Below are 23,437 nucleotides of genomic sequence, written 5' to 3'. Positions count from 1 at the left end.
CCTTGAAGTACCCAGTTTCTCAAGATTTTTAAAATGTCACGGAAAACCTGATTTCCCATGGAAAGTTCAAATGACTTAAATATCTCCAGGAGCTATATAATAGGTGTATATATATGTATTAGACTAGAAGATGTATAGTTTCCATCTTGCCAATATGCCGCGTTTTATTCGTTCATTCTCAAGCCCCACGTGTTGGCAGGCACGTATACAAATCTTCCAATACTTTCCACGTGCTCATATAGGGAAAAGTGAAGCATTTGTGGTTTTAGCAAACAATGCGTCCTTCATAACACCAGGTCAGAGGAGTTTAAAGGGAGCTGCCACGAATGGGCCTCGGTTATTTGGCCAAGCACTCGGTCAAGGAGCTCCCCTCCAAAGAGGCTTTTACTTGCTTGAAGGATGGAGCCAGGAAGCTACAGAGTCCTATGGGAGGACACAGGCTGTTTCTCTGCATACATCATATCCAAAAATACTTCTGCAAAGCATCGACTTCTAAAATCCCTTTACTGAATTCTTGCCCTTTGCCTTGGCTAATGTTGCCCGTGAGACGAGATTACTAAAGTTTCTGCCTGACGCCATTTCCTCCTGTGGACCTGTGGACACACACTTCAGGGTCTCTCATGCCACCACTGGGGGAATGACAAGTTCTTATGAATCGTGGAAGAGGGAGGTAACAGGAGGATGTGAAATCAGCCAACCCTGGCCAACTGCCGATCGCCGTCAAGCCCTCCCTGACATCGATGATGGGACGCATGGAGAAGTTTAATGTTAGTAAGTGGGGATCGGGTCGTCTTTCATTTAATGAGTATTTCTGGGAGGGGTTAAGGCATGTGTGAATGAATGCCTGGGGTTTCGGAGAATTGTTGTGGATCTTCCAGCTACTTATATTTAATTTAATTTGCTCTACAGGGACACCCGGGTGGCTCCGTGGTTGAGCGTCTGCCTTCGGGACCTTCCCGGGGTCCTGGGATCGAGTCCCACATCGGGCTCCCTGCAGCGAGCCTGCTTCTCCCTCTGCCTGGGTCTCTGCCTCCCTTTCTGTGTCTCTCATGAATAAATACATAAAATATCTTTCAAAATTTTCTCTACAAAGGTTCATTATCTATTACAGACCAAGGATGCTGAACTACGCAACAGATAGGAGAAAAACACATAATGCATTGTCCTTCCTCATCAGAAAACCTACATATGGTTGACAAATGAGATATTTTATTCATTCTTTCATAAAAGAATGAATTAGATTAAAGGGATTACGTTGAACATAAATCACTATCATTCATCCTCAAACTTGCCACATCCCCCGAGTAGAATTATTTCCTCTGGGACGGGGGAAGTAGGAAGAATGGGGGGAGGACTGACCTCCAGTTGGACACAGCCACTTCCCACCTGTGAGGTGTGGGACTCAGGTGTCCTTTTTCATCATGAGCCTCCTACACACGTTAACCCTGGCCAACTCCCAGGAGCAGACACAGAGCAGTTTCTCTTCATGATACTCGAAGAATTTTTTTTAATCCCCTCAGGTGAGTCTGATAGGAACCAGGTTATAAACTCCCGAGCTAAGAGGATGCAAACGTTAAAGGAGGCAGGCCGTCAACCAAAATAGAAGAGGTTTCTGTTCCCTGTCCCTCCCCACTCCCCGAAATTAGGGGAAATGATATTGTAAAAGAGCAAAATTTCCGAATGCACATAGATTTCTGTTTTCTGTTAAAAGGTGGCTAAGAGGGATGACTCTTTAAATAAAGAAAAAGGCCAGCTTTTAAGAAAAAGGCCAGCTCTGTGGTTCTCAGCCTTGGCCCCACACATCAGAATCATTTGCAGAGCTCTGAAATCCGGAGACTCCGACCTAATTGGCCTGGGGTGAATTTTTAACAGATCCCTGGAGGATTCAAATGTGTGCCAAGTGGGCTAGCTGCGGCTAAATTGTAGTTATCAAAGGTCAGGTAGAGGAAGGCGAAGAAGAGCCCAGAAGCAAGCCTACTTCCCGTCCCCACTGTCTTCCACACACACTCAGATAACCATGTCTCGACCACCCGGGGTATGGCCTGGGGTGCTTCGCCCAGACCTGACATCCGTCCAGCCCAGACTTCGTCTACCCGCGTTCAGCCTTCACGGTCAGTCTCCTCAGGGCTCCCTCGACTCTAGACTAAGCCTCGTCCCATCAACCAACCCAAGGAAGTCGCAGTTGACAGCAAGATAGAGTTACAGGCGGAATCGGGAAAATAGGGAAATCACAGAATTCCTTCCCAAGCTCCTCTTGTCTTAACATCCACCTTCTGGGGCAGCCCGGGTGGCGCAGCGGTTTAGCACCGCCTTCGGCCCAGGGCGTGACCCTGGGGTCCCGGGATCGAGTCCCACGTCGGGCTCCCGGCACGGAGCCTGCCTCTCCCTCTGCCTGGGTCTCTGCCTCTCCCTCTATCTCTATCTCTCATGAATAAATAAATAAGAATCTTTAAAAAATAAAAAGTCCACCTTGTGGCTCCTATAATCAAAGAGCCGGGAACACGGCAACGTTGGGCAGGCCCGGAGGTTGCTGGCGACGGGCGAACTCGGCGCACAGGCCCTGGCCAGAGCCTTCCGTATCGGAGGCGGCCCGGTCCTCCCTTTCCCTCTAACCTGGTGGGCGGTCACCGGGGCACCGACGTCGTTAGGATCCCCTGCACGTTCTTTTGCAAGCCCTTGCTCTAGTTCTCTCAGGGCCCTGAACTCTCAAAACCTGCTGTGAAGGGGAGTCTTCCAACGGGCGCCCCGCTTCCCTTGAGGAACTCCAAGTCCGTGTCTACACCTCATGCCGACCCCATCCCGGGTTCCTGTTTTTAAGAGTGAGCCCAAGCCCGCGGCTTCTCCCCTGCAGCCCGCGAGCTGCCCGCAGACGGCTCTCCCCAGCACAGCCCCAGGGCCCGCCTTTCTCTGGCACCAGGTGCGGGATCAGCTTTCACCGTGGCCAGCCCCGACTTCTCCTCAGCCCCCGCCCTCGCATCCCCCTGCCCCGGCCCCCCGGCCTTGGCAGCTGCCGCCCCCCGGGCTCGCCCAGCCGGCCGCGGCCTCCCCCGACGGCAGCCGAGCCCGCAGACCCGCGGCGTCCCTGCTCCCGGGACAGTGGGGCTCCGGAGCTGGCCCGCCCGGCTCCCGCCGTCCCCCCACAATCCAGATCATGATCCCCCGCTGCCGGGGGCACGCTGGCTTCTCCTTGTTTCCGGGCCACTCTGCCCCACGACGGGTAGGCGAGGACAAGCACTTGGCCCATCGGTTCCTTCTCCGGTGGTGAGAAGGGCACCACTTTCTGGAAACCTCTCTTTGCCCCGCGAAGTGGCTACCGAAGAGCTGCCCCGTTGGGAGGCGCGCCTGGGCCCGGCCTGCTCCCCGCCTCCCGCCTAGGCCGCGCTGGCTCCCGCTCCACCCGCTCCGTCTAGGGGCCGGGGACTTGGCCGAACAAAACCAATGAATGGGAACGGAGGAGTTGGGAGGCCTGGTGAGGGCGAGAAGACGGGGCGGGGAAGCACGCACCTGCTTCAGCAGACAGCCCTGCTTGATGATGACCCCTCGGAACTCTTCCTTCAGAATCACGTCGTCATCGCTGGAATTCTCCTCACAGAAGAACCCGCTGTCCGGCTGTTGGGACACCAAGCGCTCAGTGTGGTCACCAGCCTCGGCAGGTGGCTACTTGCCAGGTCTCCTCTCTGCCTGCCCCCTCCAGCGACTGCAGTAGGCTCCTTTGCTCCTTCCTACCCCAACCTAAACTTTAAAGGTTGTCCTTGGCGGGACACCCGGGCGCTCAGCGGTTGAGCATCTGCCTTCGGAGCAGGTCATGACCCTGGGGTCCCAGGCTCGAGTCCCACGTCGGGCTCCCCGCATGGGGCCTGCTTCTCCCTCTGCCTCTGCCTCTCTCTCTCTCTCTCTCTCTCTCTCTCTCGAGTACATAAATAAAATCTTTAAAAAATAAAAAAATAAAAAAAATAAAGGTTGTTCTTGGCCTGCTCATTTCCCCTCCCCCGTGTCTTGTCTCTGGCTGCTTGTCCTCGCTTCTAGATGCTTCCTCATCTCCACCCAAGTGTGACCTTGGCAATACCTAGCCTTTCCTTTTCTCAGGCTCCCCAAGCTATGTTCCAAGTCCAGCTCGGCACAGTTCTTCCTTGTTCAAAGCCTTCCTCCTCTGGGCGCCTCATGGCCAAGTCCTTAGAAGCGGAGTTGGCTAATTTACAAGACACTGCGTGACACAATCTCCATTATGATCTTTACTGTTTAGCCCCTTCGACTTTGAGGAGACCAAGAGCATGACGTGTCCATCCAGCCTCCTGTTCTGAGGTCAAGAGGGAACTGGGACCTGCTCAGCTATACGCAGGTAATGAATCATGCAGAGGAAGAAGCGTTGCTCGGGTGGGTATTTTTAGAATCCCACATTTAAATGGCTATAAACAACCAGATCAAAGGTCTGGAAAACAAAACAAAACAAAACAAAAACTGGCAGTGGAACTTGCCCCAAGTGAAATGAAACTCGCTTGGGGATATTCACTTCATTTTTGTAAGAAAGTGGTTCTCTTAAGTAGTTTCCTAACTTTTGCGCTCTGACCCCGAGTTGAAACAAAACTGCCAAAATCCCCCTAGAAATCCGCAGTGGCTGGCTTTCTTATATGGCCCAAGATTAGGTCCGTATTGTGCAACGTATCCTTTCCCAATCCGTGGTACGCATATACGGAAGATAAGACGAATGGGGGCGGGGGGGGGGGAGATGATTGGGCGAGGGGACGTGGAGAAACACATTTTGTGTCAAGAGTCGTCAAAATACAACTGGCACATCGTGAATTTACAAATCTCCCTCTAGAAAGGAAGCTCCCTCAGGGCCATAATTTTTGCCCAATTATTCTTTTTTTCACTGCTGTTGTCTCCTTTGTCTAGGAGCGTGCCTGGAATGTACTAGGGCCTAATAGGGTTGTTTTTCTTTAAATGAATTATTGCTTGGAATAAGAATAAAGTTTTAAACGTTCACTTAAAAACAATGTGCAACGAGACAACATTTTTCTTCAAAGTGAGTCACTGGATACAGCAGGCATTGCAGAGGAGGCCAAGTCGGGGCTGGGTCCTTTCTTTTGCACATGTGGGTGTGAATTCAAATCAACCCACAATGTGCGTGGGGCAGCCCCCAAGACAGGAAGAGTAAGCGGGTAGCATTTCTCACTTACAAAGTAGTAGAAGGCATCAGGGTTGTCCAGGAAAGGGTGTTCAGCCATCCCATCCGCTGCATTCTTGGACAATTCCCCAGCGGGCTGCAGGTACCCTTCACCGAGCAGCGAGGACGCAATCATGAGGCCTTCCTGGCGATTCCGAACAGACTTATTGGACACCAGCCAGTCGATGACACAGTTTCCTGGATGGGACCAGCAGAAGGAAGGTTAATGTGCTACCGAAGTACCAGAGAACAAGCCACCGACAGTTACCCCTCAAGAGTTCCAGAGTATCCACGTGTCTGACTTGTCTCGTCTTCCCCGTGATTCCAAGAAGGAAAAGTGAAATCAGTGGGATAGACTCTTGGAAACAAAAGGTATCTTGTAAAGAGCTTTTACGAGCATCTACATGCTCCTTAAGGAGCAACACATGCATCAAAGAAACAGGTTTTACTGACTCACTCATTGACTCTGTTAATGAGCAGACACTAAAAAAATAAAAAATAAATAAATGATTTAAAAAATAATAAAAAATAAATAAATGAGCAGACACTTATTGAGCATCCACTAGGTGCTAAGTGCTGAGATGGCTACTGGGGATGCTCCCTCGGGGAATCTAAAAGGAAGAGATGGGCTGTACTTAAGGATTGGGACAAGCGTTCTGCTGCAGATCGGTGTGGTGCCCTAGAGCTACAGGGTCAAATCTGCAGGAAGGTGGGGTGAAAGGGGTGATAGGGTGGGGGGCGCTGGTGGGCACTGGTGGGAAAAGATTCAGGGAGGAAGTAGCACAGCGCTCAAGCTTAAAATATGAGTATATGTTTGCCAGGTACACGCAACGAGAGCTGAGGGGAACCTGCACAGGCCGAGGGAGCAGCGCATGGGAACCGAGGCACACAGGCGTGAAGCAGCCCCTTTGGGGGGTGGAGGTCAGAGCTTGTAAGAAGAAGGCTAAACGACAGAGAGAGAGAGGGAGAGAGAGAGGAAGGCACGAGGTGAGTCGGGGAGCTTTGACGGCATGAAGACTCATTGCAAATCTTGATCACATCATTTGCAGGCCTAGCAGTGACCCTGAGAAGTCATCTAATCCAACGGCTGCCTCAAGAGAGGATTGCCAAGAGGAGACAAGGAAACTACCCAGAAGAGGGAACTGACCCGTCAGTTGTGTTCTCAGCAGGCTACAATAAAGGTTTGTATTAAAAATGGCATGTTCTGTACGAAGGGAGCCACCCAGCGAGCCAACCTAACAGGCAACAAGTTCCGCGTCATCAAAGCAAGAGTGGTAGGATATTGCTAACTTTTGAAACAGGAGTTGGTTCGTGAGCCTTCTGGGAATTTCGTATATGAAAGGCTTTCTACCCACTTTTCTCGTAGAAGGATAAACTCATTAACACTGCATTTCTGCTCCTAGGCCTCAGAGTGAGCCTCTAGAAGAGTCGGGGCGGTAATGACAGACCTCATTGGAGAATGAGAAAATTAGGGCCCAGTGAGTTTAAGTGACGTTAGGCCTGAGCTACACAGAGATGGCCTGTCGCCCAAGTGTTCTAGCCCTAGAGCCCAGGTGTGCTCGGTCAGGTGTGCTGAAGCTTGGAAAGACCAGTTCAGGCTCCCCGTCATCCGACGCTCAAGGTCCTCTGTCACTTGTCAGCGGTACAAGAGTCCCTGTCTCTGCCTTAGTCTCGTTTCCCCACCGAGACCACGAGGCTCCCACATGACACCTTGACCCCACCTGGATTCTAGGACCCACCCTGAGCCTCAGTGGACAGGACTTGAGAAGTTCCAGCCCTGTACTCTGGGAGTCAGTAACACGCTGCACAGGGAATGAGTATGGCCTAGACCTGGTGCCCGCATCTATTTTGGAACCTCCTCCTTGTCCCCTTCCTTTGCGAGAGGATCTGCCTTAGTGACGTCACTCCTGCTGGAGTCAGGGCCCTGCTTTCCCTTATCACTCCCACAGCTTGGAATCTCCGTCCTAAATGTCAGCCCTGACTGTCTGATGCTATTAGGCCACAACCTTACTCTCCGAGGCTGATTCCCGTTGGATACTGCCCTCCCACTGCACATCACACTCTACCTTTCTGACTTTGACCTGGACCATTTTCATGAACCATCTATTGACTGCTTAACCCCTCAGATTCTACATCTGTTGTGTCTTCTTAGAGTTTTCCTCTCTTGATCTCTTCTGTTACTGTAAGGCATGCCCAGCGTCTAACAGTCTAGCTGCAAAGTGCATGTCCCATTTGGCCCCCTGACGGACTATGAGCCTCACCAAGCTGGTCATTTTCTTTTCCCAAATGCATGTTCTGGATATCTCTGCCCCATACCTTTGTCCTCACCATACTTAATGAAATGCCACCAACTCTTTGGGTAAAAGTTAGGCACCGATTTATATTCATCCTGAGTTCTTTCTCAGGTTCTTTCTTTTCTGAACTCAGAATTGTCCATGCAGACATATGACTTCTTAATATTAACCACCCTGAGAGCTCGCACCATATAGTATCTAGTGTGTACCAGGCGCCATCCCAAACGCATTGCAGCAAGCCTATGAAGTAGATGCCCTAGGATTATCCCCTTTTTATGGACTACAAAAGTGAAGCACAGGGAGGCTAAGTCATTGATCTAAGGCTTTACAGCAAGTAAGTGGCAGAGCCAGGATTTGAACTAAGGCAATCTGGCTCCAAAGAACATGTTTTGAACCTCTGTGCCATCTACCTAAACTCAAGACACTACTTGCCTGACCCTGCACAGCCTCAAGCATCTCTCACATTTTCACTTAAATCTTTCATTGTATACCTTGATTCCTGTTTATCATCTTTTTTTTCTTATTCTCATCAGTTTTTATTTTTTATATAATAATTTATTTTTTATTGGTGTTCAATTAGCCAACATACAGAATAACACCCAGTGCTCATCCCGTCAAGTGCCCCCCTCAGTGCCCGTCACCCATTCACCCCCACCTCCCGCCCTCCTCCCCTTCCACCACCCCTAGTTCGTTTCAACGCTGTGTCTATTTCAACATCATGCCATTTATTTAGGGAGTGGAGGTCGGGGAGAGACCCTTTGATTGATTAGCTAGAACTTCTGAACCTTTAGCTTGACCAACAGAGTTCTTTTCCACCTTTCTTTCTGTTTCCATCCTGGCGAAGTTCAATTTCTTATGTTCACCAATCTGTGTTCTATGACCCCATTTGCCCACCACGCTTCACGCCCCCTCCCACATGTGAGGCTGAGCGAGAACTCTATATTGCCTTCCCCAGGTGCCCCATTTCAGACTTGAAAGGCCTTTTACCTGTGAAGCAGTGATTAAATATCTTCTTGTCCTTCTCTAGATTGAGTTCTTTTATTCCTTTCTCGATATCTTTCATGGACAGATACAAGGCACTGTGCAGAGATGGAAACAGACAGGTGAGTGGGGAACCTTCCAGAATGGCGAATCCTCTCTGGGAGTCACCACCTTGGAGAGACTGGCCATGACCACAAGCTTCCCCCATTCTCAGGTGGCCCCTGAGCCTAGTATCTCCATTGGAACAGAAGCAAAGGGTCGGGTTCATATTTGGGTGACTCTGTGGCTTATATAGCATTGAGCAAAATATACCAGGAAAGTACTTAATATCTTACATTCTTTAAGCTCTTTGGTAATTGAACTCCTAGTACCTGAGTAGAGAGTTGCCCCTGCGAGGTGCTAAGATGAGAGGTTCTCAGGGCCAATTGTCCATACACATTCTAGATCTTTAATTGCCCTCAGTCCTCATGTGTCAGTTCCTTAAGAGTCCTTCAAGAGACCATCTGTTGTTGATAATTGCCTCCAAGGAAAGGAATGTTCTGACTAAGCTTATCTTTTACTCTAAAAATTATGAGGGATGGCAAGTTCTCATTTTTTTTACTTGAAATAATAAACAAAAGATGGCCTTGCCAGAGAAATTGCAGACAGCAAAATAGAAGGCTACTTTCATGTATCCTGTGGCTGCACAGAACACAAGGATTATTCCCATTTAGCACTGACAGCTGCAGCCACAGACACGGTCACTGGACAGCCGCACCCAGCAACCCTAGCTGCACCGGGCACTGCCTCTTGGGTCATCACCAAAAAGTTTTCTTGGTGAGGGAAGGTGCTTATTCTCACCAAGCTCAAAGCACAGACTTTATTAAATCCCTGTGATGTGCTAAGACCTGTGTTGGGCTTGCAGAAGGGGTTTCTTCTCTCCTCTCCCAGAAATTCTCCCCATTTTGTAAACAGAATCCTCGTTGGATGTGTTAAGCAACCAACATGGAATTCTTCCTACCAGGGCTCCTGCTTCAGGGTATGTTCAACATAAAAGCAAAACTAACAAGAAGCGAAGAGATTCTAAGGGCAAGAGGCTCGTGTGGTAGCAGATGTGGAGCATGCAGGAAGGAAAAAAACCCTGACCCCAACCACTGGTCGATGCCAAATTTACCCGTGAGCCTCTGAAAACCTTCAGGCAGCAACTATCACCTGCTAATCCAAACCAGCAAACATAAGAGACCATGAAACCAAGTTAGGGCACCAATAGCTTCTGCCCAGAAGGGATATTCACCCTGACTGGCTCTTGTTGGCTGTATAAGTGCATGACCCTGAACTTGAAACAATACCTGCTTGGACACATAGCCCCCACCTATCTAGAGATCCTGAACCTTACTTTCAAGGCTACGTTATTATGGCTACTTCATAAATGCACTTATGCGTTCTCTCTCTTTCTCTGTCTCTCTCTCTCTGCCAAGATTACCCAAAACGAGGGAATTTATACTCTATTAGCCTCTTCTCCTCATCTGCTAGAGCTTGGAGAGGCTATGATCACTCTCCTTCAGACTCATGGAAACACCTCAGTATACCAAGCGCCAGTATCAACTTGGAAGAGTGGATACAGCCTTCCAAGGTGACCGAAGCAAGCCTTGTAGCAGGATCTGTTGTGAGCTTTCCATAATGGGGAGCCAGGGGCGGGGGGATGAGGAAGGGGGGAGTAAAGCAAACACAGAAAATCACCCTAAGTCAACGGTTTCTGGCAGTCGAATGGACCTCCTGGTGGATTTCCTTGCGAACTTTTGACCTCCTTCAATGCATTTAATGGCCTTCTTGGTGTCCCGAACCCAGGAATCTCTCTCCTCCAGGAAGGCTGCTTGGAAGAAGTGGTCCTGCTGTTTGGTCGTAGTGATCTTAAACACAAACTAAAAATCAAAGCACATCCCATTAGAAATGATTCCTTTCGAAGAGCTGAGGTCCCTTATGAAGCAACCCCATTCTGGAAGTGAAGTGCTTGGCCAACAGAAACCCAAATGCCCAGGGTGGAAAGTGAGTGGTGGTGAGAGGGACAGACCCAGGGAGCACCATTCCCATTGCAGGCTATGCGCAGGCTTAAAGGTCAGTGCATGGCAAGGTGTCCACTGTGGCTAACGATGTTGACTCACCATCCTTTTGCCAAAGTCTTGACAAGGGCTAGTCAGTGTGCTTCCTTTCAGGGGAATCATTCCTTTGGGGCTGTTGTCACTTTTCTTCTTGTAGAACTCAATTCCATCTTCTAACAGTACAACCCACATGGGTTTCCAGGTGTTGAACACACTTCCCTGTAACGACAACAAAAAGAGCTACGCAATGATGTTTTCCAAAACTGTTCAATAATGGGGCATAACTTGGCAAATAGCCTCGCTTTGGCCAGAGTGGACGCAAATGATGCACATTCGTATGACCAGGCTGGTAAGAAAGCAGCTTCAGGGAAGAAGGGGACTGCCATTCAGATGGAAATTAAAAAAAAAAAAAAAAAAAAAAAAAAGCTTTTTAAGAGAAAATGTATTTACATGCACAAGCTGGCCTTCAGCTTCCCAGGGGCCATTACCAAGGGATTATGGTATGGCTCTCTATTCTCCTTGTGTGCTTCAGTCTGGCTTTCTGTGGCTCATTTTCTGCTCCCAACCCTGCCCCTGTGTCCATTCCACTTAGGGATGGCAAATAGATTCTATCTCGAGCGTCAATTGAGACTGAATAGTAGCTGATGGAAGCCATCAGCTTGGAAGCCATAAGTGGTGACACGCTAGCTGCAGTTACTTCCATCCTTTGGTCTGATCAGATTTTCTCTGGATGTGAACATCAAGAAGAAACTCAAAGAGCCACCTTGCGTATGAGCATGAATAAGTTATATGAAAATCACTTGCAAAATGCTCTAGGAGGACAGAGTGAGACTATCCATGTCAATGTGGCCTTAGGAAAATCCTTATTTAAAATGTTTTCAGTTGGGGTTAATGCCAACCGCACTCGTAGCAATAAATTAGCCATTCTGACTACATCAAGAAAGTCTCTTTCTTATCTATATTATGGGAGAACTTTGGAAAAGGAAGTGGTTCTTTGCTTCTCATCTTTTTTTTTTTTCGCTTCTCATCTTTGAACCCGTGGTGTCGCCTTGTCATGACTACCACAAAGTAGAATTATCATCCAGTTTCCAGCAGATCCTGCTGCTTATCTTAAAATACAAAGAGTATTTGTAAAAAAAAGATCCAGTTGCCCAAAAGGAAGACTATTTATGTAACAAAGATAAATACTGGTGGGACTATCGTTTTGCTTGTCCAAGTGTTTCCTTAGTTTTAGTCTAATTTAAAAATAATCTTAAATTAGAGCACAGTATCTCTTTTCTGCACAGGCAGGATAGCTCTCCATACTAACACTGGATTATTTCTCTTTTTAAAAAATAGGCAATGTCAAGACACATGAAATAATGTCAGTCAAATGCCTTTCTGTCTTACATCTATCTGAAAGAAATTCATATTCAGAATATAAAGAGCCCCTGCAAATTAGTAAAAATAAAATACAATCTGTTTTTTTTTTAAACGGGAAAAAACTGAAAGAGATACTGTATTAAAGAGAATATCCGAAAAGCCTTTGAAAAGGTGTTCAAAATCACTTTTCACCGGGGGAATGTAGATTAAAACCAAATGAGATACCTGTACACGCCCACAAGAGTATCTAAAATTAAAAAGATTAAGAAGAGCAAGATTTGGCAAGGATGGTAACCGGAACTCCTATACATGGCTGGCAGGAGTGCAAAATTGTCCATCCAATTTGGAAAGCTGTGGAGAATGCCCTAATTCTTAGAAGATACATGTTGAAGTATTCAGGTGTGAGGTGGCATGATGCCTGCAACCTTTCCTCAAGGATGTCAGTGTAAAAATGTGTGTGTGTGTGTGTGAGTTTATACAGAGGTAGGGAGAGAGAAAGCAAATGCATCCTTTTGTTAACAGTTGATAAATCTAGGTAATCTACTATTTTTCCTACTTCTCTGTGGGTTGAAAATTTTCATAATAATTGAAAAAAAATTGATAAATAAATGAACAACGCATGACACTATTATACATTAAAATTCAGGATATATAAAAAAATAAAATAAAATAAAATTCAGGATATACTTTTAGGGAAATATGGGAGGTCTATTTAATTTTTAAAAAAGAAAAAAACGAAAATATTCAAAGATACATTCACAGAGGTAGGAGTAAGAAGTTGGGCTAGATGACTGCAAATGCCTTTCAAGTTCAAAATCCTATATCCTACCTCAGGCCTACCAAAGGTTAATAACGGCTGTAGTCCCTCAGGGCTTTTGACCTTGGAACTGGGGTACACTGGGAGAGGTCAGCCAACACTGCATTCCTTCTGTGGACAATTAAAATACAGCTACTCCGGAGCCAACTGTTCGACATGAGTTCATTTGAGTTTCCTAATTCAAGTGCAGCCTAAGGGACCCTGTCAACTCACTCAGAGGAGAATGTGTCCCCTGGGATTCGGGCTCATTACGCACAGCCAGGAGGCCGAAGTTCTATAAAACAAAAGAAATCTGACCATTTATAAAGTGGAAACTTTCTTCCAGGCTTGGCTGTGGTTAATTAGGTTGGGGTGATGCACTTGGTATGTGCTCTCTCCTTGTGGCTATTACTGCAGCTTCTCACTGGAGTTAGCTGTCAGCACCTCTCTCAGCCACCTCTTTATTCACCCCTTCTGTCCCCAAGCCTCTTGATGCTCATCAAATAGCACACGTGGAAGTGTGATCAAGGAGCATCCGAGGATATGCTATATGTTGGCAAATTGAACTCCAATTAAAAAAAAAAAAAAAGGAGCATCCAAGCCAGAAAGGCATTTAGGATCACCTGCCGACACTCTCATCCTACAGGTGAGAATGTTGAGGCCCATTTAAGTGACTGGGCCTAGACCACCTGCCCAGTTGATGTGGACTGCGACTAGAATCCAGGCTCCTGGTTCTCGATTTTATGCTCTTTCCATTTTCCCTCAGATGCCATCATCATTTCTGTTCTTACATAACTAAGTAATTCTGGATTCTAAATCAAAATTTTTAGACCACTTAGCTAGCCATATATACAAGCTCAAATATATATATACATATATATGTGAATATATCATAAATGTATAATATATAATGTACATTACATAATCATAAACATAGGGACTTATTTATAATTGAGTAAGAGCAATCATATAAATAATCATAAGATATATCTAAATCATATTATATCATTTTATAGAAACATAATAGATATGTTTTATGATTTCATACATATAGAGAGCATTTTTGTGTTTTTTCCCATTATAGGCCAAAATCTAAACAATTTCAAGTCACGACAGGCAGGTGTTAGATGCTGAGTCAGATTTAGTATCTCGGGTCAAACAACTGCTCATCATCACGGGACTGCTATAGTTTAGTGCACAAGAGTCTGAGAACGCCTGACACCAAAGGGAGAAATCTTAAAGGACAAGATATTTGGCCATATAAAAAATTACACCTCTACACATTAAAAAAAAAAATCCTGCAACAACTGGAAAACACGTATAAACATGTGGATTTTATAACCTATTCTCATATAACTAAAGGTTAATATTTTCAATATTTTTTTGAACTCTTTAAAATCAATAAGAAATATACAAACACTCCTAACTTCTTAAATGGGCAAATGACATACACAGGCAATTCTCAGAAGAAAAGCCTGGATTGAATAAACATAAAAAATGCACTGCTTCAACAGCGCTCGAAGAAATGCAAATTAAAATGAAATAAGATCCGATCTTTTTATTTAATGCGATTTTTAGAAAGATATATAAAAATGTACTAGTGATGAGTTTGGGGAAATAGCGTTTGAAAAAAAGGAGCTCTGTGAGTCAGCAGTTTGATGTGGGCTGTCAAAAAAACTCAATCATTGTAGGACTATATAAATAGAGGCATAGAATCCGAAGTGATGAAAGTGATATTGTAACTTTAGATGGAGGACTTCCAATAGGTGACCATGGATCTGGATCTGAATAGCCCAGGATCAAATCCCAGCTCTGCTACAGTCTAGCAATGTGACCTTGAACAAGTTTTTAAACCTCATTTTCCACATCTGGCTAATGGGAATAATGCTACGACCTATTTCTTAGCGTTATTGGGAGGTGACGTGAACTACTCCATGGAACTTGCTTAGGGCAACAGCTAAAAGAACACAGTAAGCATCCAATGAATACTCCCTATTCCCTGTAATTCTGTGCCTCTAAGTGCACCTGGAAAATGACCTCATGTTCAGGAAACCTCAAAGCTGCAGATAAGCAGGGCCAAGCAGAGCAGATGAGGACTGTCTTCAAAGGTGTGAAACATTAATATAGACTGCTTGGAAGCTCAACAGGTGGAGGTCTCTGAAAAAAATAAAAAGTTTGCTGCATAACTTAAGGGAGAAATTTAAATTAGTGAGTTCCCCATCGCAAGAGGTATTCCAGCGTGCTTGTTAGTGAATTAGTTAAAGAAGTGTAAGCCACAGTTCAACGAAATTCTTAAATACTCAGTATTCCTTTCAATCCCCAGATTCTTTGTTTTTTTTTTTTTTAAGATTTTATTTATTTATTCATGAGAGACAGGGAGAAAGAGGCAGAGACACAGAGAGAGGGAGAAGCAGGCTCCCTGCACGGAGCCCGATGCGGGGCTCGATCCCAGGACCCCAGGGTCACGGCTGAGCTGAAGGCGGATGCTCCACCGCGGGGCTGCCCCAGTGCCCGAGGCAGGCTCTGCTTACACTGTTCCCACCCTGAGGTGGGGGGGACCTTGATGGACAGCTCCAGGTCAGAGTGACCACTGCACCGACTGAGGCACGCCTGCTTGTGTAGCTTCACTGAAAGAAGCCACGACTCCCTGCTACGGGGCAGGGGAATTTGAATGTGGTGTCGAGCCCCTCCCAGACGCCTCCCACGGAGTGCAGACACCCCCTTTCACTTCCTTCCCCTTTCCCTGACTTCTCCTTTCGTACATTGATGTTGACGCTTAGCTGGAATTGAAAGGAAATTACATTACGGGGAAAACTCGGTAACTGACTTCGGTGGAACTGTGAGGAGGCCTCACCTAACCTCCCCGACTCGGGGGACGTGTCAGTTTCAGTAGATGGTGCATTGAATTAAGCCCTTATTGCTGCTACATCATAGATTGTATCACCCAGTTTTCCGAACCGATCCATGAAATCGCTCGCGTGACATCCCGGATAAATGGTCATTTTGGCACCTACGTAAGTTCTTCGAAGGCAAGGACACTAATCTATTCAGTAGGATATTTTCTACATGAGTAAACAAGTTGGACAATTTCTCAATAAAAACAGAGGAGGTGAGCAATAGAGAAATGGCACCAACCAAATGCTCAACAGAGTGATTTCCGGAGTCACCAGGGCTTTACATTCGAATTTCAACTTCGCCTCCTCCAGGCCGTGTGGCCTTAGTCAAGTCATTTAATTTTTCGAAACATTTGTCTCCTCCCCTGTAAATGAAAGTAATACGGCACCTACTTGCCATTGCTGCGAAGGTTAACTGAGATACTGTACTTGATGGGCTTAGCACAGTGGCTAACTGGCAGGAGGGGCTCAAAGAACAGTGACCATGTAGACAGATACGATCCCACGGTGTGTAGACAGCGGGGTGAAGTCATTCGGACCCAGGCTTGTCCCGGGCACCATCCACCATGGCAACAGCACTCCGGAGAAGAAAATCACTGCCAAACGAGCCCCGGGTACCACTAGCACCAGGTAGGCCTGGCCCTCCACGACCCCAAGGCCACTGCTGAGTTACAGAGCAGCTTCGCCACTTAACAGCCGGGTGCTGTTGGGCCAAGCCTTTTGCCTCCCTTGTACCTCAGTTTCCTCTTCTGAAAAGTAAGGATAATAGTTGGGCCCACTCTGGGTTGAGTTGCTATGAACATTAAATGCTCTGGTGCGAGCAATGCTCCCATCTCTCTTTGCTGCAGGGTAAGGACCAGCTGGTAGCTGTTATGAGGGTGATGAATCGACAAATGCAAATTGCTGGGGACCCCTGATGGTGGTGTGTCCGGAAGGAAAGGTAGCTGGACAAAGGGTTCCTAGGCTGGGCCTCCTGGCTCTCGGGATGCCCTGCACCCGAGGCTCTCTTCCTCCCTCCGCAGCCTTCTGCGGCCCTTTGCTTTCCTGCTCCAGCACCTCCCACCCTTCTCCTTCCCGCCGCCCCGACTCCTGCGCCTTGGCCCAGCCTCGCACAGCCCCCCAATCCCGAAGCTGCTCTTGGGATCCGCCCTGCTGAACGCAGCGCCTGCTGCTTGGTTGTCGATCTGCCAACATCACTTTGCTCCCTTGACCTCTAGGAATAGGTTGGTTTGGGACATGAGTCGGTAGAGTCCAGCTTATTCATTGCATGGAAACTGCTCCTCTGTCCGTTTTTTTTTTTTTTTTTTTAAGCTACGAACGATTACAAATACATCCAGATCAGCAGTGTGCTCTCAAGGACGTCCAAAAGACGTCTAGGTTTATTGGTTGGAATTAATCCCCAAGCCGAGAGAAAGGGAGGTTGAGGTCACTAAACCCAATCTGGCCCACGGTACAATTTGTCCAGGCCTCACTTGAGTTCTGGTAAATTCATCTAATCTCCCTTTCGCTGGCTTGGGTAGGCCTGCAAATGGAAATAAGGATACCATCACAGAGGGTGATTAGGATTGAACGAGGTCATGTTCGCACAGTGGCTAAGCCGCTGCTGTCTGGTCAGCTCTAGGTGCTCTTTTTTTTCCCCCTTAAAGTCAAAAGTGACAAGATCCTGAGGCAAGGAGGTCTAGGTCTTACTAAGAGTGACAAAATTGCAAGGGGATAAAATCATGTATTTTTCCTCCTTCTCGAACTCTCATTTTATTTAAAGACCTAAGGCAGGGGGCAAAGGAGGAAACTGGAATTGTAAAATGTGAGCGGTCACCCTGCACAGAAGAAAAAAAAAAGGAACATCTCATAGTCAGTCCATTGACTGTCGATCCCAAGATTTCTGACTTAACGACATCCTTGCACCAGCTTTTCTAATATTGTATTTTGCCACTCAAAACATCTTATCTCCAATAAAGTTATTTCACAAACCAAGACCTAGGGAAAGGGATGTCCCTTATTACTACCCAGGTACCTTAAGCTGAATAAGAGAAAAAAATAAATGAAGGGAGATTCATATACTATTGCTTGTCATGCTCTAACATCAAAAACCACAGGGAAGGCATCCAACCGCCTTGCCAGAGCAATATTTCTATGGTCTTTTCTTCACTATTACCTTGGCAACCAACCCAGAACCAGTGCATGTCCCTCTTAGCAACTAGAAAAGGACCTTCATCTACTGAAGCGCATATCAAGACGAATATAAATAATCATGGTCACATACGTAGCACCTACTATGCACTAGGTTCCTGACATCTATAGTTTTTAATCTGTATGTATGAGGTAACCGAAGGAAACTGAACGTCCAAAAACATTCCTGGGAAATTCTGGCTCCAGGTGCAGTCCTATAGCCAAGGAAGGGAATACTTCTGAGACAAGCATGCCTTCAAAATGATAATTAGAGAATCTTAGCACAATACAACAAAGACTGTTCTAAAAGGTCCCAGAGAAAAAAGCAAAAACTACGGAAGATGTAAATTATAGATAGGAAAATGAGGCAGATGGAACGTGTGAAAAAAGTCAATATGAAATTCCACTAATGCTTTTACCTGGGTACATTTTCTAAATTGGCTTTAATAGGCCATAATCTGAGAGAAGTACTCTCGCTGATCAAAAACTATTAATGTAAATAAATCTGTAAGCCTGGCAAACCGAACTCTTTCACCCCCACCTTCTAGTGGGGCGGCCTCACTTAGTAGAGATTTAGTCTTCTATATTTTTTTGTAATTTATGGAGGTTTTTTTTGTTTTTTGTTTTTTTTTTTAATTTATGGAGTTTAAAATGTGAACATACAAACTTAAATAGCAGCAATTTTCACCACAATATGTTTCCATTCACTTGCTCTTCTCCAAATAGTAGGTCAAGCAACCAGGGAAGAAACACAACTTTGATTATTACTCAACAGTCACAGGGAATGGTCGGCGCCTACTGCAAAAAAAAAACAAAAAACAAAAACAAAAAACAAAAAAAAACCATGCACACTTCTGCGCGTGTATATGTGTGTCTTTTCCAAAGGAGTTTTCACAATAGCTAGAGATGCCATGTGAGCTAAAGAGCACACCATCCCAGGCTCCTCTCTTCTCCGGCACCACTTACGATTCTCACTTCCACAGATACATTACAAACCTTAACCCACGTTACACTGACTTCAAGAAAATCGTGGTGGAGGGGGCAGAGTTCAGCCCCATGAGTCAAAACCCGAGCCGGAAAGTGGGTTTGTCAACTGTCACAGCCACGTGACCTGGGGGCAGTCACCCAGCTTCCTGGTCTGTTTCCTCTTCTGGAAATGGGAGAATGAGGTCAGGTGATGTCATGTCCCTTCCAGCGTCAGGTCAAAATAGAATCAGGCTTAACCTGCTCACAAGTAGAGCGTTTGGGGCTAAAATGTTAAACCCACAAATGACCTAAAACAGGCACATTAGGTGCTCGCTCCGTTGAAGAGTCGAGCGTCTGAAAGACTGTAGTGAGTTCGGTCTACTTCTGACGCGCTGGGCCCACTGGGGTCATTGTGAGAACACTTGTTCACGGAGGTGTTGCCCACAGGATGCCAACCAGCCCCGCGTGTGAATTCACACAACGACATGACATGTCCCCGGCGTTAGGAGAAAAACCAGCGGTGCTAAGAAAATTCAAGTTTTTCATGCCATAGCCAGTGAGACGAAAGCATTTTTGAGTGATCTTGGGTCCCTGTCCCCTGAACTGTAGAAGTACTTCCTCCTACCTTAGCAGTACAGCAGATAAATGGACTCAGAATGCTGAATGAAGAGATTTGAGCCCAACTTAAGACAAAGGCAAGGTTTTTATGCACCCATTCTTAGGAGACGGCCCAAGAGATCAGCTACGATTGCTGTGTCTTTATACCAGCTTCTCTTTAATCCCCTTCTCTTTCCTCTCCTCCATAAATAAATAAATAAATAAATAAATAAATAAATAAATAAACAAATAAATAAAGGAGGATGGGAATTTAAGTAACAAAGAAATAATCTCTCTGAGTAATGTCTAGAGCAGAAGAGTGCGAGTCTTCAAGCACAATGTACACATGCAGCTCCTGACAGGAGTTTCCTAAATCACGGTGTAGATTTTGCTGAGGCCCCCACCTAGAAGTCTAGAATTCTCATCCCTGCAAGATGAAGCTGCGCTCGTGCCTGAGCTGGATTGTCCACCTGTCGGAACCAGGATGCTGTGGATCCGTGGATCCGGTGCTGGCCCCCCTCCCTTGCTGCACCTGCCGCGCTGCTCTCCGCGCCAGCCCAGTGGGTTCAGTAGAGAACATTCCTAAGGTGAGTGAGTAGAGAGCCCCAGGCTGCGTGCGCCCCACTGCTCCCCAACCCCATCTTCAGCGAGACCCTGGTGGGGGGCTCTTCTGCTTACCCTCTTCACCAGGTAGCCCTCCCTGATCCGTTTTGGCTCCATGGCAGGTGGACCACCAGACCGCGAGTCCGCTCTCCCCGAGCCCCGTGAGCAGCTCAGCCTCCTCTGAGAGCTGAGACAGTTGTGGGCAGCTTTTCTAGAGCGAGTTCCCTTTCACAACTTCCCATCTGCTGGCCCGATCGCATGATCACATCCTCTTCCTCTCCCTGGGGTGGAAGACCAGAATAAGGAACCGCAGGCAGAAACTACCCATTCTTTGCTAACTTGGGAGACTTATTGGGAGTGCAGTTGGGTTGGATAGTCACCCCAGGTAAATCTTTACTGCTGTAAACAAAGCCATTCACCTAAAGAGGAAACAAAAAAAGACAGTGAAAGAAGAGGAAAATGAGCAAGAAAATCCCATTTCATTTAGTTCTTACAAGAAACCCATGGGGAAGTGATGTTACTGTCTTTCTCTTAGCTATAAGGAAACTCGGGCTCAGAGAAGAAAGCAATCGTCTCAAGGTCACCAGTTGGCTAAGAGGTGGATCCGGGGGGGACCTCACCCAGTCTGCTGCCCCACATCTGACCTGAGAACTGGGCGGCACACAGAACGGTCGCCCACAGTGGACCTGTCAAAGGGAGTCCACGGGCAAACATCTTTGAGAAGTTTTATCCCTATAGTCCCAGCTTTGTGACTCCCCTTCGGATGAACAAACTAAAGCTCCTCCCAAAGTACTAGAGCAAAGACTCCTCCTGGGATGGTGTTCGAGCTTGTGTTTCCCAAACATACTCGGCCGCAGAATTCCTCTTCGAACAATTTCTGTTACCATCCGTGTTATGGGTTGAATTGTGTTCCCCTCAAAAGAAGTCCTAACCCCCAGCACCGTAGAATGTGACCTTATTTGGAAATGGATGTAATTAGTTAAGGTGCAGCAATACAGGAGTTGACGGACCCTTGACCACTATGACTAGTGTTTTCTTAGAAGAAGAGTGAGAAGTGAGACATACAGAGAGAAGACGGCCGTGGGATGGCAGGGGATGTGATACGTCGCCGAGCCAGGTTGTGCCAAGGACTGCTGACGGACACCAGACGCTGGAAGGTGCAAGCAAGGATCCTCCCCCTAGAGTAGTCACGGAGAGAGTGGTCCTACCAACACCTTGATGTTAGACCCCTGGCCTTCAGAACTGTGAGGCAATAAATTTCTGTTCTTTTAAGCCCTGTTTGTGGTACGTTTTTAGAGCAGCCCCAGGAAATTGCTACAAATCTGAAAAACTGGCATTCTACAGGAGAAACACTGAGAAGGTTCCCTGGGCCGTGTGACAATGGGCAGGTTCTTTCACCACTCCATGCCTCGGTTTTCTCATCTGCAAAATGGGGACAGTGACACCGATTCAACCGAGTCATTCTGAAGATTCTGAAGATGAAATAAGATAACACGTGTGAGTGTTTTTTTAAAAGTGTCCGGAACAAAGTAGGTGTCCGTAGACGTCATAGTCTCCATTTTCAGGGATCATCCATTACCTTAGGGCAGATCTTTCTCAACGTTAAGTTTAACAGAGGTCATGGAAGCAATCACAGAGCTAGATTCTTTTACTAGTCACCATTCTTCATCCCACCAGCCACCATTCTTGGGCTGCAGTCAACAGAAACCAACTCTAGCTGATTGACTGGAGGGATATAGAGTGGCTCACAGACTTGGGGGAAAAGAAAATGAAAACTAGAGTCTTTGGAAAAACAGAAACCAGGGCAACTGTGGGGTTCCAGGAAATCAGAACTAATGAATGGTCTCTTTGAGACACCAAGCTCAAAGGCTTCCAGTGGATTTGAGGCTCTACAGGTTCCCAGAGAAGGAGCCATTGACGGGCCTTGCTTGGCTTAGCGCTTACCTGTTGGCCACCCGCAGGGGAGGCCTCGAACTGACAGCCCATCAGGACAGTGCCCCAGGGGCAGGGGCTCATCCCCGAGGGAAAATCAAGGATGAGCTATTAACCTAAGTGTGAAAGGCCGTAGGCAGGCAATACAGACTGATGTCCCCACAAGGCATCTGAGGAACCAGGAAAGTTGGGAGCAGGATGATGGGCTCTTGGGGTTTTCTAAGACCTTCCTGACTTGCTCTCCTTCCTCCTTCCAGCTCCGTGACTACCCTGCAGTCATTGCCCTTCTGTTCTCACTTGTCACCAACACAGATTGTGTAGAATTCTAGATGGCTTGCCATCGGTTTGTCATTGTGCCAAGATTATTCAAAAACTGGGGAGAAGGGGTAGTAAGAGTGGAAGAGTCCACATTTGATGGCCCTCGGGTGAAACAGAAACTCATAAAGGGGTGGTCTGCAATGTCTGCATTCAAACAAGTACTGTTGCTCCGGGTACGTCCCCGTGGGCAATGGAAACGGTGCGTGGATTTACCAAGTCTGAGCTCACAGCTGAATCCATCTCCTTTTGTTCCATGCAAGGGATTTCTAGTTTATCATGTTTTCTCCTGTTTTCCCAATAGGACGAGAGGCCTCGAAGACTCCTTACACCAGGAAATGTCGTGTTATCTGGCCGCCCACAACGTAGAAGCATCCTCCGCATTCTGCATAATTCATCTCAAGAAATACGTGTTTAATGGTTACCCTGTGGCAGGTGCTGGATGAGGTCATAATGTCTTGCCCCCCAGAGCACCCCAATGTGCTGCTCCGCTGAACGTACCACGGACAGGATGAGCACTGGATGTTATACTCTCTGTTTGCAAATTGAATTTAAATCTAAAAAGAGAGAGAGAGAGAGAGAGAGAGAGAGATTAACTAGAAGTTTAAAAAAAAAAAAAAGAATGTTCCACAAATGGATCGGATGCTGCTGCTTGGGCTTCTGCCCCCTGGGGTCATTGCGCCTGGTTAGCAACACCTCGTGGCCAGGAGAGGAACTGTCTGAATCAGCGGCGTGTTTAGGGCTTCCCTTCTCTCTCTCCCTCTTTTTTTTTAATAAATTTATTTTTTATTGGTGTTCAATTTGCCAACATATAGAATAATACCCAGTGCTCATCCCATCAAGTGCCCCCCTCAGTGCCCGTCACCCAGTCACCCCCACCCCTCACCCACCTCCCTCTCTACCCTTCTCTTACCCATCTGAGCAATTGCTCCTTGGCGCTGTGGGGCCCCATCCCCAGATCAAATAATTACAGCCTCTTCCAATATCTTGTTCATGTATGTGTGTCGAGGCTTTACTTTTTAAAAATCCCATCCTGTCCTTTTAATTCCCGGGTGTGACTCACACGTTGGAAACATTCCTACGGTAGGTTGTATCTGCGTAAGGAAAATTTAAGACTTTGGAAGAAGCAGAAAAGACGACCTGCGGGTCTCCAGGGGAAAGCTACGCAGGCGTCACTCTCCGCACACGGCTCCGGGCCACCTGACACCGAGCAAGTCGGGCTTTTCCTTGTACTTGAATTATCTCACGACTCTGTAAATTGTGGATCGTTGATAGCAATGCAAATT

General features: G+C 46.8%; 1 protein-coding gene and 2 long non-coding RNA genes across 4 annotated transcripts in view; 2 read left to right on the top strand and 1 right to left on the bottom strand.

The window, feature by feature from the left end:
• The window catches only part of PLEK (pleckstrin), a 25,139-nt gene extending 5,001 nt beyond the window's left edge, over positions 1 to 20,138 (bottom strand). Inside the window, exons 1-6 of the mRNA XM_072768649.1 lie at positions 19,980 to 20,138; positions 10,581 to 10,736; positions 10,159 to 10,340; positions 8,446 to 8,537; positions 5,178 to 5,362; positions 3,505 to 3,609 (exon numbers count right to left, since the gene is read on the bottom strand). Coding sequence (XP_072624750.1) covers positions 3,505 to 3,609; positions 5,178 to 5,362; positions 8,446 to 8,537; positions 10,159 to 10,340; positions 10,581 to 10,736; positions 19,980 to 20,021 — 762 coding nt within the window. The 5' untranslated portion in view covers positions 20,022 to 20,138. The remainder of the gene's footprint in view (positions 1 to 3,504; positions 3,610 to 5,177; positions 5,363 to 8,445; positions 8,538 to 10,158; positions 10,341 to 10,580; positions 10,737 to 19,979) is intronic.
• On the top strand, positions 278 to 1,079 carry LOC140600413 (uncharacterized). Its single transcript, XR_012003684.1, has 2 exons — positions 278 to 767; positions 910 to 1,079. It is a non-coding gene; the product is annotated as an uncharacterized lncRNA (long non-coding RNA).
• Positions 4,125 to 23,437, top strand: LOC140600414 (uncharacterized). 2 transcript variants are annotated; one of them, XR_012003685.1, is made up of 5 exons: positions 4,125 to 4,339; positions 5,258 to 5,536; positions 6,214 to 6,345; positions 22,456 to 22,586; positions 23,239 to 23,437. It is a non-coding gene; the product is annotated as an uncharacterized lncRNA (long non-coding RNA). The 2 variants fall into 2 exon arrangements; XR_012003686.1 differs by lacking the exons at positions 22,456 to 22,586; positions 23,239 to 23,437 and adding an exon at positions 6,568 to 8,484 and having other exon boundaries at positions 4,134 to 4,339.

This window comes from Canis lupus, chromosome 11 (assembly GCF_048164855.1).
Source record: "Canis lupus baileyi chromosome 11, mCanLup2.hap1, whole genome shotgun sequence".
In the NCBI taxonomy this organism is placed as follows: domain Eukaryota; kingdom Metazoa; phylum Chordata; class Mammalia; order Carnivora; family Canidae; genus Canis; species Canis lupus.
Note: the sequence above shows the minus strand (reverse complement) of the source record. Positions and strands in the feature narration are given on the sequence as shown.